Raw genomic sequence first — 16,374 nt, 5'->3', positions numbered from 1 at the left:
TAGTGACGTAGGACTGAGATGGTATTGGTCACTTCCGAGTTGAGGTCCTATGTGATAGCTAGTAAGAACACATTTGTATAAGTTATAGAGTTCAGATGTAGGAAGATCATCATGGGGGGAAAGAACAAACAACGAACAAAAGGAAATGTTCGGGTAAGCAACCACCAATATCTGTGAAACAGCGTTGATGGTACAAAGTGAGCTAACACGAGCTAATACAAACTTCGTGGTTTCAGCTAAAACGACGCATGTTTAAACTGTTTGACGACCATAAACTGACCATCAGGCGTATTTTTATTACCTCCATTGTTGTGTGAAATCACGTATTGTTTCCTGTAATCAGCCGTCCAGCAGCGGCCGAGCTGCGGAGGTTCTGGCCCGGGAAGGGGGTGCCATCCCGGGCTTCGTGGGCTTCGACACCACGGTCACCTCTGAGCTGAGTTATGTCCCAGCTGTCCACGGAGCGGAGGAAATAGACAACCTGGTGGATGCTGATTTCCGCCTAGTGCTAAGGAAACTCTCAAAGAGGGATGTTGTCACCAGACTGAAAGTGAGCTTGATCTGGATCTGTTCGGAATGTTGATCTGCAGAATCAGACATAATGTATATTTGATGCTCTTGTGAACTTGAAGCGAAATATGTTGTTTTCTTTGTAAAAATTAGGAGTAAAAACATCACCTTCGAGCTCGTATCGTTGAGAGTGTGTTTAATAAGCTTGTTCTTCTTAGGCAGTGCAGGACTTTGGGGCCATGTGTCAGGAACGGGATGCAGAAGAGGTGAAGGGAGTTCTGCCATACTGGCCAAGAATTTACTGCAAGATATCAGTGGTAAGTTGTTAATTCACTTGACATTCATACAGTTATCCACTCAGCATAGTCACTTTACATAATCTAATTTGATAAACCAATCTGCCAGTGATGAAAGTTGGCCATTTGTCTTCCTACTCATTAAGCTTTAAAACAAAATAACTATATTTTTTATTTACACGCACAGCAATTAACAGTGTGTACTGTGATGCATGTGAGACATGATGTGATGCATAAATGTAACTAATAGTGTAACAGCAGCACATTTTACTCTCATTTGAATCCTTAATAAAATAGATATTGGTCTTGATCTCTAATGTTTTTAATAGTTGAAATAATTAATTTTTAAACTAATTTTCCAATCATACATTAAAGTGTTTCTTTGTTTCTCATTTCATGTGTTAGGACCATGACCGCCGTATCAGGGAGGCCACTCAGCAAGCTTTTGAACAGCTGGTGCTAAAAGTGCGTCGCAGCCTGGCCCCCTTTCTGAAGAGTTTGATGGGCCACTGGATTCTATCGCAGTGTGACACTTACACACCCGCAGCCTCTGCCGCCTGCCAGGCCTTTCAGGTTGCGTTCTCACCTGCTAAACAACCTGAAGCTCTCAGCTTCTGCAAGGACGAGATCCTTACTGTGAGTGGAAATGTTGGCTTTTCTGCAGAAATGTGGATTCTTGTGCTAAAATACACAGAAGTGGTACATTGCAGAAATATCCCTACTCTTAAAGGTTTTCATGTAATTTTTGCAACTGCAAACATCAGTATATTTTGTTTTGGTTTTATGTGCATAACAGAGTTTGAGGATATTTTCTGTCTTGTCACAGAATTTTATTTAGAGCTGAACTTTGACTGCACGATTCTATTTGCCTGCATCTGTCAGCATTTACACTGGTTAAATTTCACACAGGTGGTCTCAATTCACTAATTAATCATTACGGAAGGCAATTGCTTTCATGGATTTTTATTAGAAAGCTATGACAGGAAAATGAGCTGAATACAAATGCATGTCACCCTGTCCATATATTTATTTGTAAAAAATGTTGAAAACAATATCATCATTGTTTTCCCTCTTTCCGAAAATGCATTGCTTTGCATTGGTCCCTCATAAAATCCAAATAAAAACGTTGAAGTTTATGGTTGTGATGTGACAAGAAATTTCTAAAGGTCCTAAGTATGTAAGACATATAATTTATTACTGTGTTGCAGGTGCTTCAAGATGTTCTATTAAAGGAAACCGCAGACACTCTCAGTGATTCACAGTATGTTAAAAACCTTTACTTAATCTTAGCTTCTGTCTGTTCCTTTTCTGTGTGTGTGCAGTAATGATATATTTTTGAGAAAAAGATTTACTGAGGCACTGATTTCTCTTGTTCAACAGAAGTGTGTCAGAAGAGGAAAGAGAAACCAAATATGTTCGCATGCTGACCAGCTCGCTGTTGGGGGTGAAGAGGCTACTCTCCTTACTGCTTCAGGATGACAGGGCAGCACTGCAGCAAAGATTAGGTCTACTGGCTAACTCTGGAAAGTTCTGGAAATACAGCAAGCACAAGACGCCACAGGTGTGCATTAAATGACGTTTACATTAAAAGCGAGAAGATTCGAACAAGAACATGTGCTTCGTTAGCCCTTGTTACTACAGCAACTCCCTGTCAGTCATTACTGAGTTGCAGTAACCCCGTGTGTTGCTCCACAGGTCAGAGGAGCCTTTTTTGAGATGCTGTGTGCTCTGTGTGAATTCACACCTGATCTGGTTCAGAGCGAAGCAGCACGACTCTGCCCTGCTGTTCTCCTCAGTATCGATGACACAGACCCTCTTGTGCTTCCTCACGTGTGGGAGGCAGTTCTTCATGTTGTGTCCAGTATTCCTGTGAGTTTGAACGACCCTGCTTCCTCAGAGCCCACTGTCCTGCATGTTGTAGGGGTTCCTCTGCTGCCATAGTCCTGACCAGCAGAATCAGTTCTGTTGGAGCAGAGTAACATCTAAAACATGCAGGACAGTGAGCCTGTCCTGCATGTTCTTTATATGTCTATATGTTGTCTGAAATTGGTTTTAATAGTGAAATCAGTAGGTAAATCAAAGAGAATTCTAGATGTTTATTGGTAGATCAGGTGAAAAGATATTATTCCCTGTTTTGATACCAGGAAACAAAGCAGGGATATTTCTGAGAGAAAATCACTTGAGCATTGCTAAACTTTTTAGTACTTGCCATTAGGCTGTGCAATAAACCCAAAAACTGCATCTCAAAGTTTACAGGACTGAGTTGTTATGTTACATGCTACATTTCAGGTCAATACTACTAGAAAAAACTGACTAGCTTCTGACTTGTTTGGAAGCCAGGAGAATGTCTCTTTAGTCTACAAATAAAATGGCAAATAAAAAGCTGCAGTTGAAGGAACTACTGGACTTCAGTGAAGACAAGTAGAGCTTTGGACAGCTCATATGCAGCCTGAAAAATCCCAGACATGGCCCTGATGCAGACATTATCTCCTTTCGCTAAATACTTCAGGTTTGTCTCGCCATTAAAATATATTTAACGAATCGCACTAAATTGTGCAGAGATGGTTTGAATAGTGAAACCATAGGGGCCGGACTAAACTAGTATTGGCTGTTAAAAATCCCAGGATAATGAGTAAAAAAAATTTTGAGGCACAAAAACATGTTAAATGTTTTTTTCCCCCCCAAAAGACTTGGAGATGTTTGATAGATGCTTCCTATGCAGGACATTTTTGGCTTAATTTTGGCTGATTTATGAACAGCCAGAAGGAGCATAAAGAGGGTCTTGTGTTTGTGACTGTATAACAACACTGTGGTCAAAGAGGCTATTGAGACCACTATGAAATGTTCTTGCAAAACATTCTAGTGGGAATTTCGAGATGGCTAAAGTTTGACCCAAACTGGGTCATTAAACAGTCCTGAAGACATCTGGTCTTTAACAGAGGAGGTTGGGGGGAAAAAAACAAAATCAAGACTGGAATCTTGAAGAGTCATGTGAAAAAAAACAACAAAAAAACAATTAGAAAAAAGCGAGTCAGAATTCCTCCTCAAAAAGGTGAGAACCTGATAAATACAGAAAACAAATAGTTCTTCTTGAAGCGGTTCTCAACGCAACTCAATCATGGATATATTTGGCATCTCATTTTCTTTAAAATCTGTAGTTTCTTAAGTGTGATTTCTTAATCTTCTGTTAAATGTTTCAGGATTGTTGGACACATGTAAATGCCAAGAAAGGCTTTCTTCCTAAACTCTGGGCTCTGTTGAAAGAAGGAGGTAGAGGCATGGCTAAAGGGCTGCATCCGAATCTCATGCCTCTCCTCAGTAAACTGCCGCAGCAAATCACCAATCCTGACTTGGACTTCTACACCACTTTTTACACCGCATTCCTGCAAGGGTAACTTTTGTAACGTTTGTGTTTCTATATGTGAAATGTTATCCGATGTGCATTTTCCAAACATTATTCCTGTATTTCTGCGTGTTTTGTGTTGGTCAGCCTGTCCAGCGAGCGTGCGGTGATGAGCCCGTCGGAGAGCGCGGTCATAATGACGTCTTTCGTTGAGTGCTTGAGGTACAGCATAATGCAGAACGCCGGGGACGAGCAGCCTCAGGAGAAAATGAGGAGCATGCTCATTTCCCAGCAGGTGTGATCAGGCTGTCATGCCAAATTTTCCCAACTATTTTCATCTTCTGGCTCTCAGATGTTTCTTAACAGTGTTTTGCTCTATTTCTGCAGCTCCTACCTTTGATAGAAAAGGCTATTAGAAATTCTTCCCTTCAGAATGGGCCTCTTTTCCTGCTGATCACTGAAATGCTCATTTCCTGGGAGAAGAGGGCGGGATTACACGGTGAAGGCGAGGAAAATAACAACAAGGATGTCTTCAAGAGACTTTTAGCTGACTTCTGGGAGGAACTCTGTCTCCTGTGTGTGCGTTTTGTCGACGACGAGGACGTTGATCTTCAGGCTTTGGAAGGCGTAGCCACTTTGCTGCAGGTGAGTTTGCTTTTGTGCTTCGGTGAAATGTATCAAGCAAAACATATCTGAAATAAGAGCTAGTTGTTTTCCCTCTCGAATCTCTCCAGGTCATGCGTAATCCTGAGAGAATAAGGAAAAAACAAACCCAGAAGAAGAAATCTGTCAGGATGTGTCTCACGAAGACAGAGGAGGATGAGAAATCAGTCATTCAGGGAGAGGGAGTCGAAAAGTTTGCGCAGGCTGTGTCAGAGCCTGTGCAGGAGAAGGCGTTTGGGTCCCTACAGACTCAGCATTTTGAAGACGCCGTGTGCCAGCTGGCTCAGCTGTGCCTCGTGCATGTGAATGAGAAAAACTCAGAGAAACATCTTGTTTTTCTGTCCCTTCTCCTGCAGTCTTTCCACACGCCCAGGATTTTCAGTGTAAGTCAAAGATCTATTTTCATTTGACAGCGATTTCTCTGCTGCAAAATCTGGTTAAGCAAAATAATTTATATTGCGATGACTTTTCGAATGCTATATACTGTGCAACTGTTTGTCTGTAGAAGCGTTCAAACCAGAACTCCTAAAGTGGCATTTTTATCTTCACACTAGGATAGATTTTATCTTAAATTTTTACTTATTTCAGACCTTACTTGAATTTGATGAAATTAAACCTGGAGATGATAAATGGACGGAGGAGAAAAATCCATCAGTTCAGTTTCTGCTGAGGCGTGTGGTCATGTGGCTGGCGGAGGTGGGCCGCAGCGATACCGAGCACCTGGTGGAGATGGTTTTCAGCTCACTGTCCTGCTGCAGCCAGGAGGAGACCACACATATTCTTAATCACATCACCACGGTAACCTCATCCTCATTTGTTTGATATCCAACTGCAGTTTTACCCTTTTTTCCCCCCTTGTTTTTAATGGTCTGTTTCTCTTCTTTCTAGATGGGTTTGGAGTGGAGAATTATCCTGCAAATTATTCAGAGAGTAAATATTCAGTTTTCATGAGACTTAAACCAGTTTGTGGCTTTTGTTTAGAAGAGACTTCTTGACTCTGTTTTCTAACTTTTAAAGGCATGTAAAGATCCCAAGACTCGGGCAAGCTGCAGGAACTGGCTGAAAGGTTCGGTTCTGGGCGAGCAGCTCCTGGGACTGACTGAAGAGCTCTGCAGGATGGAGCACAACTCGTCTACTCCCAAAACCCCCACAAGCAACAGCAGCTGGACGCTTATCAGCCTCGTTCTCTCTCAGAACAACAACAATGGTAACTCTAGAGAAACTGTGCAGAAATACTACAAAGAGTTTCTCTGTGCTTGACAAAACAGATGATCCGTCTTACATTCTGATGTGTTTAGAGTCTTTAATTGGGGAGGTGTACATGGAGAAAATGTTGGAGAAGCTCCACACTACTCTGTCCGAGACCAAGAGTCTGTCGGACGCGGGCAACATGGAGCCGCTCATCTCCTTCATCTGCGACGTGGCTTCCTCTTTCTTCTGCTCCGTGCAGGATTGCCTGCTGCTCCTCTCTGCTGAGGAGCTCCTGCTGACCGTCTTCCAGCTGGCTGCGCAAGATCAAAGACACACTCAGCTGTCTGGTGGGTCCACACACACACACACACACACACACACACACACACACACACACACACACACACACGTTGCACAAAAATGTCTAATTAAGCTGCGAGAGAAAGAAAAAGCAAATTCATGTTGCCATTACTTTTCAGAATCACTGTTGGATAAGCTGAAGAAAGTGTGCGTAGCTGGAGTCAGGACACTGGTGCAACACTGTGAATGCGAGGTCCGCCAAGGCGGCTTCCTGCACAGTGCAGCCGTCTGGGTCATGAAGCAGCTTCTGACCATCAGTCTCGATATTAAAAGGTAAATATTTGTACGTGCATCTTATTTTTTTCAATTGGTCTTTTGCGTTATCTTGAATTATTATTATTATTATTATTATTATTTGTTTTGTTTTAGCTTGCAGGTTTTAGTCGGAGCTGTCCAAAGCTTAGTGGAAACAATCGTCTCCGTTGGCGACCAAGCATCCTCCGTCCTCAGCCAATTCTTTGCTCTTCTGACACCGAGCCAGACGGAGTGGACCAGAATCAGACACGCCCTGTCCCCTCAGGTCAGCAAGTCCACACCTGACTATGGAAAAATTCAAGAACATCTGCATAGTGATTACAGAGGCCTTGCAAAAATAATCCTACTCATGAACTTTTTCACATACTGCTACATTACACCAAGAAATTTTACTTTTCATTGTATTTTGTTGAAATTTTATGTGGCAGATTTAGGAATCTTTGTGATTTACTCTTTCCATTTTGAGATGATGGATTGAGCAGTTTTCTATCAAATGTTTTCGTTTTATAGCCTAACTGAAGCCTTAACCTTCTTCCAAACTTTCTGCCCCTGACCTGTCTGGTACGTTACTTAATCTGTTGTTGAGTAACGTTAAACAGACTGATCAGTTCAAAGAACAGCTGCATTCACACCGAGATTAAATTACACCAAGGTGTTATAGGTCAGGTTACCTCTAAAGATTATTGGTTGCACTAGATTTATTTTAGGCCAGTAGGATTAAAAGGGTTTTGATACATAAGCATTTCACCATATTTAGAATTTAGTAAAAATATTGGAAACTGTAATTTTTCATCCATTTCAAATGTATTTACTAATTTGTGCTGGTCTTGGATAATATTCCCATAAAATGAATTGACGTTTGTCCTCCTCGAGTGACAAAATAACAAACATTTGAGGAGTAGGAATACTTTGCAAGGCACTGCACAAAGAAAACATTTAGCATTCATGTGGTACCTCCATTTTTTTTTTTTCACTTGTTGTCTTCAGTGGGTCAAATCTCCTTTGCTGTCCAACCGTCACAGAGGAGTTTGTGAAAAACCCTCTAAGGACATGTGGAAGTTCAGAGACTCAAACAGGCTGCCTGCTCACCTCTGTGTCTGTGCCGTCTTGGGAATTGTGGCCCAGACTGCTGCAGTTCTAGCTTCTGGCCAAAAGGAGGCGCCGTGTTCTTCATTCCTCCCAAACCTTACAGGCACAGGTAGAAAACAGGACTCTCTGTTAAGAACAAAATCGTTTTCTTCTACCAGTTTTTGATGCTTTCATAAGTTTGTTCCTATTCAACAGTTTCAGAAGTGTTGTACGCGCTGCAGTGGTGTAAGGAGCTCGATTTCCGGCCCCCAGTAGCATCTGCTTATCACAACCTGCTGGCTGAATGGGGACTATCAGATGGACTCCACAGCAAAGTCCCAATGAAATCTCTGCTAGAGACCCTCTACTCAAGGTCAGATTCACCTCAGGCTTTCTTTAATTTTTCTAGAAGTAATTTTGAATATTATCCTCTGATTAAATTCTTCTCCTTTTCTGACCATAAGGTCCGTGACAGATGGAGGTCTGTGGTCTCTGACTCTAGAAAACTACATTCACACCAACGACTTGGCAGCCACTTGCAGTGGAGCTCTAAAAAGACTTTATGATAGTGCAGACAGGTCAGTAATTTATAAGAAAGTATTTGATTTTCAGTTTTTTTTTTTCTGAACATTCTTAGCTGTGAAATTGTAGCTCTTGTTTTGTTTTATACTAAATATGTTTATCTAATCAGTCTTTTCCCAGTGAATCTGAGCAAACTGAGCACGCTGCAGGTGCTCTGCCCACTTATGGCTAAAGAAGACAGAGAAACTCTGATTGCTTTGGCTACTGCTGGAATAATCAACTGGCAAGAGGACGAAAGTGAGACACCATAGCACTATACAGGAATCTATATCTTATATATTTATATATGCAAGTAGTAATTGTTGGCTGTGTGTTGCAGATGTTTATGGCAGTCTGGCAGTGCTGCTGTGCTGCCTGAACGCCAACACGCCGGTTGAAGAGGAGATCATTCAGGCTGTCCTTGCCACTCTGATGGAATGGAGGAACAGCAGGGAGGACTGGTTTCTCTTTAGCTGGTAACTGAAACAACTTTTTACACTAGCAGATACTGCTGTGATGTGCAAGATTTGCAGCATGTCTTTAAAAAACAAAGTTAATCTGTAGATTAGACACTTTATGCGTTCAGGACCATAGAAGACGCTGATGTGTCGACTGACGTTGTTACAGATCAGTTCCTCTCCTGCTGTTAAATTAGCCACATCTGTGTATTTCAGTGACTTGTCCGAAACGACATCTGAGCAGCTGAACCTTAACGTGGAGATGATTAGATTCTTGTGTTGGCTGGTGACTCACTGTCCAGCCGTTCTTGGGGGAAGCCAGTGGGACTTTCTTCTCTGCTCCATGTTGGCCTGGTTGGAGGTGAGACAAAGATTCTGCCTCACAAAACTATTCACTCCACATTCTATCACATCACAACCACACATTTCTATGTATTTTACTTCACTAATAGGCCGATACAAAGCAGTGCAAAAATGTGAAGCAGAAAAACACAGGAACTGAAAAAGGCTTGTGTGGATTTTCGTTGGCCGCCCCCGAATTTATACTTTGTAAACCCAACTTTCTTGATGTATTTACATCTACAGACTGAAAATTTGATTTGTTGTTCTTTGTTAAACATTTAAATCTTAGTGAGATCGGACAAAGAGCGTTTGTGGAACAGTAATTTTCAAAGTTTGCCACAGATGATTTCATTTGAGCTCTGGCTGTGTTTGAAGTTTCTGTCGTGCTGGAAGATGCGACTCTGCTCTACAAACAGATTCTTCCCAGTATTGCTCAGTTTTAAACTCCTTCCAGTTTCCCATCAGTTATGACCAACTTTCTCGTCCTTAGTGAATAAAAGCAAGCCCACAGCCTGATGCTGCCACCACCATGTATCACTGTAGGCTGTTAGTTGCCTTACATACTTTAGTAAAGAGTTAAATTTGACTGTAATCTGACTAAACTACCTTCTTCTCCATGAATGGTTTGTGTCTTCCCTTTAACAAATGCTTGATCTTGCCGCTCTTGTAGACCAGATTTGTGGAGCTCATAAATAGTACTTCTTCTGTCATCAGGTTCTCTGAGCAGAGCTGCTGTTTTCTCTAACATAACTCAGTTTTTAACTTTATCCAAACCCAGACTGCCAGTGAGAATGTGAGCTGTCTGTGGAACCCTTGGGCACAGCTATTTGTGTGCGAGAACTCTGCATTGATCGTGACGCTGAACCAGTTCTTCGCGTCGCCGTCCTCCGACGTCCTGGAGAAGCTGCCATCAGAGCTGGCTGGCGAATGGAAAGATTTCTTCATAGAGGGAATCTACAACATCCTGTTGCCCCTGCCAGTGAGAATCACTGGTAAGTGTGTTGCCTTTATGTTGGCAAGTAATTGTACTAATTGTCCTAATTTTAACATCTTTATTCACTTATTATTTCTGGTTGAATCAGAGGCTTTTCCTGAACCGGATGACCCTGTGTTCCCCATGGCTGTTCTCCAGTCGCTTGGTTTGGCTCTGACTTACATTCCAGTCCAGCAACTAAACCAAAACTCCTTGACGCCACGATTTATAGCAGACCAAAAGACCAACCTGCCAGAGCCTCTGCAGACCCTGCTGAACACTCTGTGTCCCCTGCTGCTGTTCAAAGCCAGGCCTTTGCAGACAACTGTTCACCACATGCTGGAGAAGTAAGCGTTTTTCTTTCTTGTTGTGAGAATTGCTTGATTCTGTCAGAAAAACACTTGAAGTAAGTCTGATCTATAGTGTTGAGCAGTGTTATAGTTCTCGAGATCGGTCTTGGTCTCGAGACCATTTATTGATGGTCTTTGACTCGACCGTATTTGGTCTTGGTCTTTTCTCGGTCTCGGGCGCTGAGGACTCGGCATTTTATTTCAAGACCGGTCAAGACCGCAAATGTGAAAATATCACTAAGCGTACAGCATACTGTCCAGTTTATTTGTTAACATCTTTGTTTTCACTGGATGCAAAACGCACCGATTAAAATCCAAGCAATTACGTGTTTCTGTTACTTCCCCCTCCCCATCTTTCACTCGCACGCGGCTCTCTGAGACATGCGCAGTGGTTTCCTCTCAGCGGCAGAAGATGTCTGTCTAATCGTCAGTAATAGAATAGCGCTGCATAAATCATAAGAAATCCGATGGCCACAGCTAACTCAGCAGCGCTTCGCTTTCACAGATGGTGGAGACAACGTCTAACTTTTATCGTCACTTAGAAAAGTAGCTCAAAGAAGGTAAGCTCCGTTAACGTGATGTTATCAAAGCTAGCTGTACAGAGACACATAAGCATTGTGATGAAAAAAAGTCACTCACTGCCTGAATTATTGTGCGGAGGTGTTGACTGACTTGTCGCATATATGGGACAACAGCGCTGTGTCCAAAAGTCTGCAATATAGTGATGTGACATTTAGGAACAGTACGATTCATCTGCTCCTCTCTTTACTTATTAGATAGGACTGGAGTGTCGCTGAGAGCCGTTGTTCTATCAGATAGCCATACGCTGTCAGAATGGCATACATGCAGTGAGTACCATGCCTGCGCATGCGCATTAAGAAGTCCGATCGTCAGAGGAGTTGTCAGTTCACCATACGCAGCAAGTTATGATGAAAATAAGTCATTAAATTGTACATGTGTTGTCATGGTTTCAAAGTGTATTTAAAGCAGGGTCTGGCTGCAGCTGCAGTCAACTACAACACACGGTCGTGTAAAACTCATTATCCTACTTAACTGTTAAGTCAGGATGCCATATAACTGTTAATAACAAACTGTTATGATTTTATGTTGCTGATTAAATAAATTCATAAGGTAATGACGTGTCTGACAGATATAGCCATGAGGCCTGGCTAAGCGTATGACAATCTGACAGCGTATGCTTACCTGGCAGAACACCGTTCTTTGTTCTTGTAATGCTCTGCGTACGCTGCAGTAGCTATCATTATTTTATTTAATTATGTATATTGATATTTTTTTAATTAACAAATAAATAAAACACAAGAATGAAAGAGCACACAGAGCATGCACATTGCTCTTTGTTTGTCTCGATACACTCTGGTCTTGGTCTTGTCTTGATCTTGGGTTAGGTGGTCTTGACCACAACACTGATGTTGAGTTTGCTCAACACTGTAGATCTGTTCTGTCTGTCAGGTTAGCTCATGTTTTGCACACAATGTTAAAGAAAAGCTTCTTTTTGTCGATGAAGGATGATGCCACAGCTGCCTGAATGTGATGGCGAAGGCGATAACAATAAGTCTGATGACGACAGAGATGAGCCATGTCTGTAAGTGAAAGTGGAGAAATTCTGTTGCCTCATCACAATGCATAATTGAAAAGAAAGAAATGAATAAAATGAAACAAACGTATATATTTGTTCAAGTTGTGGTGTGTTTGATCTCAGATCTCCTCCAGCTGCGCTCATGGCCATTCTGTCGGCCTGTGAAGAGTTGTGCGACAGCATTCTGGCAGCGCTTCAGGTGGGAGAGTTCGCAGTGGTCCAGCCTCTCAGCGTGGAATACTCCTGCATACTGGCTTACCTTCTTGCATGGAAACTACTCCTTACTTTTTTCAAATCCTCCCCCTCCCATGTGAGTCTCTGTCTAATTTCTACTGCAAATGTGGGTTTATAAAGACTAAAGAAGCTGATTTTGATGTACTGTCACACTTTTTTTTAATGTAGCTGCGTGCCCATTATGCTCAGTATCTGAAGAGAAGCTGCTCTCTTAACAAGCTGCTGCTCCATCTCTTCAAACTGATGCCTGAGAACCCGATTTGCCCGGGCCAGGGGACGGAGACAAAGGAGAGTAAAACTTTCTTCACAGAGAGTCTGCTTCTCACAGTTGACAGTAAGTCACTTTGAAACTTTTAGTATTTTGCAAAGCTATTCCTATCCTTTGAATGGTTGCACATTTTAACAAACTGCATCCATACATTCAGAAAATCCTGCTAAGTGTAACTATGTGTAAATCAAATTAAATAAGATCTGATGCTGTGTAAATGTGTTTGCACCACTTTTCACACCAAGTTACAAGTTTCAGTGTATTTATTGGGATTTTATGTGATGGAGCAATACAAAGTATAGGATAGTTAAGTGGAAGGAAAAATTCACGTTTTTCAAAGTTTTAACGTCTAAATATTTTTAACACGTGGCATGCAGGTGTGTTCAGCCCAATCATATATGTTAACGGTTGAGTCTGTAAATAATAATAAAAAAAGCTTAAACGGGTCTGTCTGAGTTCTTCATTTTTTTCTGTGCTGTGAATTGACTGCAGAGAATGTTGGCGTCGAGTGGGAGCTCCCCCACCTGGCCTGCAGTGTGTATTACAGCACAGTGCAGGACCTGCCTGCCATGGTGCGTCTGTGGTGGAACAGCCAGGAGAAGAGAGTGAGCTCTGCCGTGGAGAAGTTCACCAGTAAATACGTCAGTCCTGTTCTGTCGGCCCAGGAGATCTCCTCGGTCCACGACAGCACTCAGATGTTTGACAGCATGACTGTAAGTTGGCAGGCTAAATGCACTCTGCACACCGAACAAGACAGCCTTCAGAAAGCATTTGTTAAACTCCTAATTTGCTCCTGCTGTGAAAGTAATTTTCTAGACTTAAGTCGTTTTAAAATGTCAAGTTTAATAGATGTAAGCTAATCACTCATGTCATAATGGAGAGCGGTATATTTAAGCTGTTTCTATATGTACATGTTTAACACAATAGATTTCTTGATTTGTCAGCTAGGTTCTCTTGATATAGAATATACTTTGTAGTTTCTGGTGCAGGCTTTTGCATTTTCTTATGTGAAAGTCTTTGGGAAGCTTAGAACCCCTTTTGTTTGGTTTTGGTTTAACATTTCATATACTGTGTCAAAAACATATTTATCATCAGTTTGAAGTTTACTTTTCAAGGTAGAGGAGCAAACAAAAGGCTGAATATCGACCCGTTAAGCTTATACATTTTGGATAAATGTTAACTTACTATCAGATCACTATCTTTACATGATGTATGAACATCAAACCAAAATTAGGTTTAGTTTAAAATCTACACTTTTTAAAAGTGTTTTGTGCTACGGACCTTTGAAAACGTTACATGGTGTAATTACACCAGTGGGAACACAGATCCCAAAGGGTTAAAGAAAAGAGAAAACAATTTACACTGTGCACCCATTAGAATTTTATAGCCAATTTCTGATCTCTTAATTTTATAAGTTAGAATCTGCTGAGACAGATTTTAGACAATACAGTTTGCTAAGGGCAAAAAAACATGAACAGCATTGAAAATATTTTCATCCAGACTTGTCGTCTAGACTTCCTAGTCTCTCTATGAAAAGCCTGCCATAAACTTTAATAATTATTCATGCTGAATGTGAGTGATCCATGAAAACAACCATTATAGAGTTGACATGTTTAACAGGATCTTAGCATCATTTACTGGCTTTTTCAGCCTTTCTGTGATCCGCCGACGGTCTTTGACTCTTGTCCTCTTCTGCAACTTAAATGAGCAGCTGACATGCTGTACAAAAGGCTTCCAGCTTCCCAGTGCTTCATTATGGCTAAGTTTGAGTTGCATCACCAAATTACATTATCCACATCAGATTTGTGATGTTGGCTTGTCTTGGTGGTCCTTAGGGTGGTGCATTCACAGAATAAAAAAAAGATAGGATTTCAGTATTTCCATACACTAGTCAAAATAAAAATAACTGATTCCCATCACCTTTCATTTCTTGGTTCTTTTTCACTCTAAACAGTTTTATTTTTTTTTTTTTTTTTTTTTTTTTTTTTTTTTAGAAGAAACTTGTTAAATATTTCCATCTTTTGATTGTCAGTAGGTGTGATGTTGAGTCATTAACTAAATTTTGTGATGCATCATTGCACTTTAATGAAGGTGCAACATTATACTGTTCTGTTAAATTTAATGAACTCTCATTTGTGTCAGTCCATTAAGTGTGATCTGGGTGTTTAATTGTATATCCGCTGCTTGATTATCTGACTGGAGGACCCCCCTATGGTATTAAGACTATATATAAATATATTTTTTAATCACGTCTCCTCAGGTTAAAGCCCGCTCAGCAGCGCGAGAGGTGATTGCCACGTACTCTGTGGATGATATCTACATCGAGTTGGTGATTCAGCTGCCGCAGAACTACCCTCTGGGCTCCATCACTGTGGAGAGTGGGAGACGTGTGGGCGTCGCCGTGCAGCAGTGGAGGAACTGGATGCTGCAGCTCAGCACCTACCTCACACATCAGGTAGAAAAACAATCAATACACTCTTTTAAGGCACTTAAGACTCAGGTGTTTTTAAAGTGCCGAGTATTTTTATTTGCTGGGATTAGTAGGGTAAAAAACAACAACATTGTTTGTACGGTCAGAACGGCAGCATAATGGAGGGCCTGGCTTTGTGGAAGAACAACGTCGATAAGCGCTTCGAGGGCATCGAGGACTGCATGATCTGTTTCTCTGTTATTCACGGCTCCAACTACTCCCTGCCAAAGAAAGCTTGTCGTACCTGCAAGAAGAAGTTCCATTCTGCTTGTCTGGTGAGACATGTGATATTGAAGTATTAATGTGCTCTAAGCAACCAGTGACAGCCTGCATTGATATTGCCTTTTTCTCTTCTTCCACAGTACAAGTGGTTCACTTCCAGCAACAAGTCCACCTGCCCGCTCTGCAGAGAAACCTTCTTTTAGTCCTCTGTGTCTGCTTTGGATGAAAGAAGACGACTCTGTCTGGACGACTGGACGCTTGCATACAGAATGTTATCACAAAATTTTTCCAAAATGCTGTATAATTTCATGGATTACTCGAGTAATTAAAAACAATCTGGAGAAATTGTGCAAACTCTAGAGCTATTCACATTTGAACCTCCCCTATGTCCGTACTCGGACATGTCTGTATATAGCAATGCTTTTCCTGTATTGCTTATGTGAAAGACCAATGCCCTCATGTGATTGTTTTTATCTTTCCCGTTATGCATCGGTTTGTTCTTTGAGTCCCCCACATGCATGCAGAAAACATTGTTATTAAACTGATTTGATTTATCACAGGAAGTAAAATGAGTTTTGAAATATGAAAAAAGAGCTCGAAGTGTGAAAAGCTGGTTGAAGCAACGGTAGATCCAAGTCAGTTTTTGATGAAAAATTTCCTAATATTTAGGAGTGCAAAGCGACTATCTGATGAGGGGCATTTTATCTGTCAGAAGCAGGAAACAGGATAAAATATCCAAATGCACACAAATGTTGGGGCCTGTGTGTCTTACCCTGTGCCTACATCCAACTGTACATGTTGAAAAGTAATTTGAATAAAACATCCTGAATTATATTGGATAAAATGTCCTGATTCTTCCCAAATACACCTCGTACGTTTCAATGTATTGGATCGTCTCCACCAATTTTTGACATCAAACTGTTTTTCTCTCAATTGCTTTTCTTTTTTTTTTTTTAACAGAAGCCTTAGAGATATTAGAACATTTCATGCTTTCCTCTGCTGAAGAGCTTTAGTAAAGAAACTGTTTTCATTTTTCAGCAGGACTTTTTACCTGCCCACACTGCCTGATTTAATCATGATTTGACTGGGCTGGATTGGCCTGCAACCCAAACCCCCCATTGAGAATCTAAGGCACATGTGTCAAACTCAAGGCCCGCGGGCCACATGTGGCCCGCCATGTCATTTTATGTGGCCCGCCCCAGCATTTTATAGG

The 16,374-nt window shown here is 41.4% G+C and overlaps 1 protein-coding gene across 1 annotated transcript; it reads left to right on the top strand.

The window, feature by feature from the left end:
* On the top strand, positions 1 to 16,000 carry ltn1 (listerin E3 ubiquitin protein ligase 1). Its single transcript, XM_015015793.1, has 32 exons — positions 1 to 153; positions 344 to 550; positions 729 to 827; positions 1,212 to 1,442; positions 2,015 to 2,067; positions 2,187 to 2,367; positions 2,502 to 2,675; positions 4,007 to 4,197; positions 4,297 to 4,444; positions 4,537 to 4,794; positions 4,884 to 5,195; positions 5,401 to 5,610; positions 5,701 to 5,742; positions 5,830 to 6,019; positions 6,111 to 6,350; positions 6,483 to 6,636; positions 6,733 to 6,883; positions 7,606 to 7,816; positions 7,903 to 8,059; positions 8,151 to 8,264; positions 8,378 to 8,505; positions 8,588 to 8,723; positions 8,922 to 9,066; positions 9,826 to 10,039; positions 10,130 to 10,367; positions 11,896 to 11,973; positions 12,091 to 12,277; positions 12,370 to 12,535; positions 12,962 to 13,182; positions 14,730 to 14,924; positions 15,047 to 15,214; positions 15,302 to 16,000. Exons 1-32 carry the CDS (start codon positions 112 to 114, stop codon positions 15,362 to 15,364), a joined length of 5,304 nt encoding a protein of 1,767 aa, XP_014871279.1. The 5' UTR covers positions 1 to 111; the 3' UTR covers positions 15,365 to 16,000.
* The last annotated feature ends 374 nt before the right edge of the window (positions 16,001 to 16,374 follow it).

This window comes from Poecilia latipinna, unplaced genomic scaffold, assembly GCF_001443285.1.
Source record: "Poecilia latipinna isolate Pla-1442-1.1 unplaced genomic scaffold, P_latipinna-1.0 Scaffold1953, whole genome shotgun sequence".
Taxonomy (NCBI): domain Eukaryota; kingdom Metazoa; phylum Chordata; class Actinopteri; order Cyprinodontiformes; family Poeciliidae; genus Poecilia; species Poecilia latipinna.
This window is presented reverse-complemented; position numbering and strand designations above follow the sequence as displayed.

Bases quoted from the DNA above. Each gene is read 5' to 3' on its own strand.
- ltn1 (XM_015015793.1), top strand. From the start codon at position 112: ATGGGGGGAAAGAACAAACAACGAACAAAAGGAAATGTTCGG. The intron at 4,795-4,883 runs GTGAGTTTGCTT...GAATCTCTCCAG, and splicing joins GCGTAGCCACTTTGCTGCAG to GTCATGCGTAATCCTGAGAG. The intron at 6,351-6,482 runs GTGGGTCCACAC...ATTACTTTTCAG, and splicing joins AAGACACACTCAGCTGTCTG to AATCACTGTTGGATAAGCTG.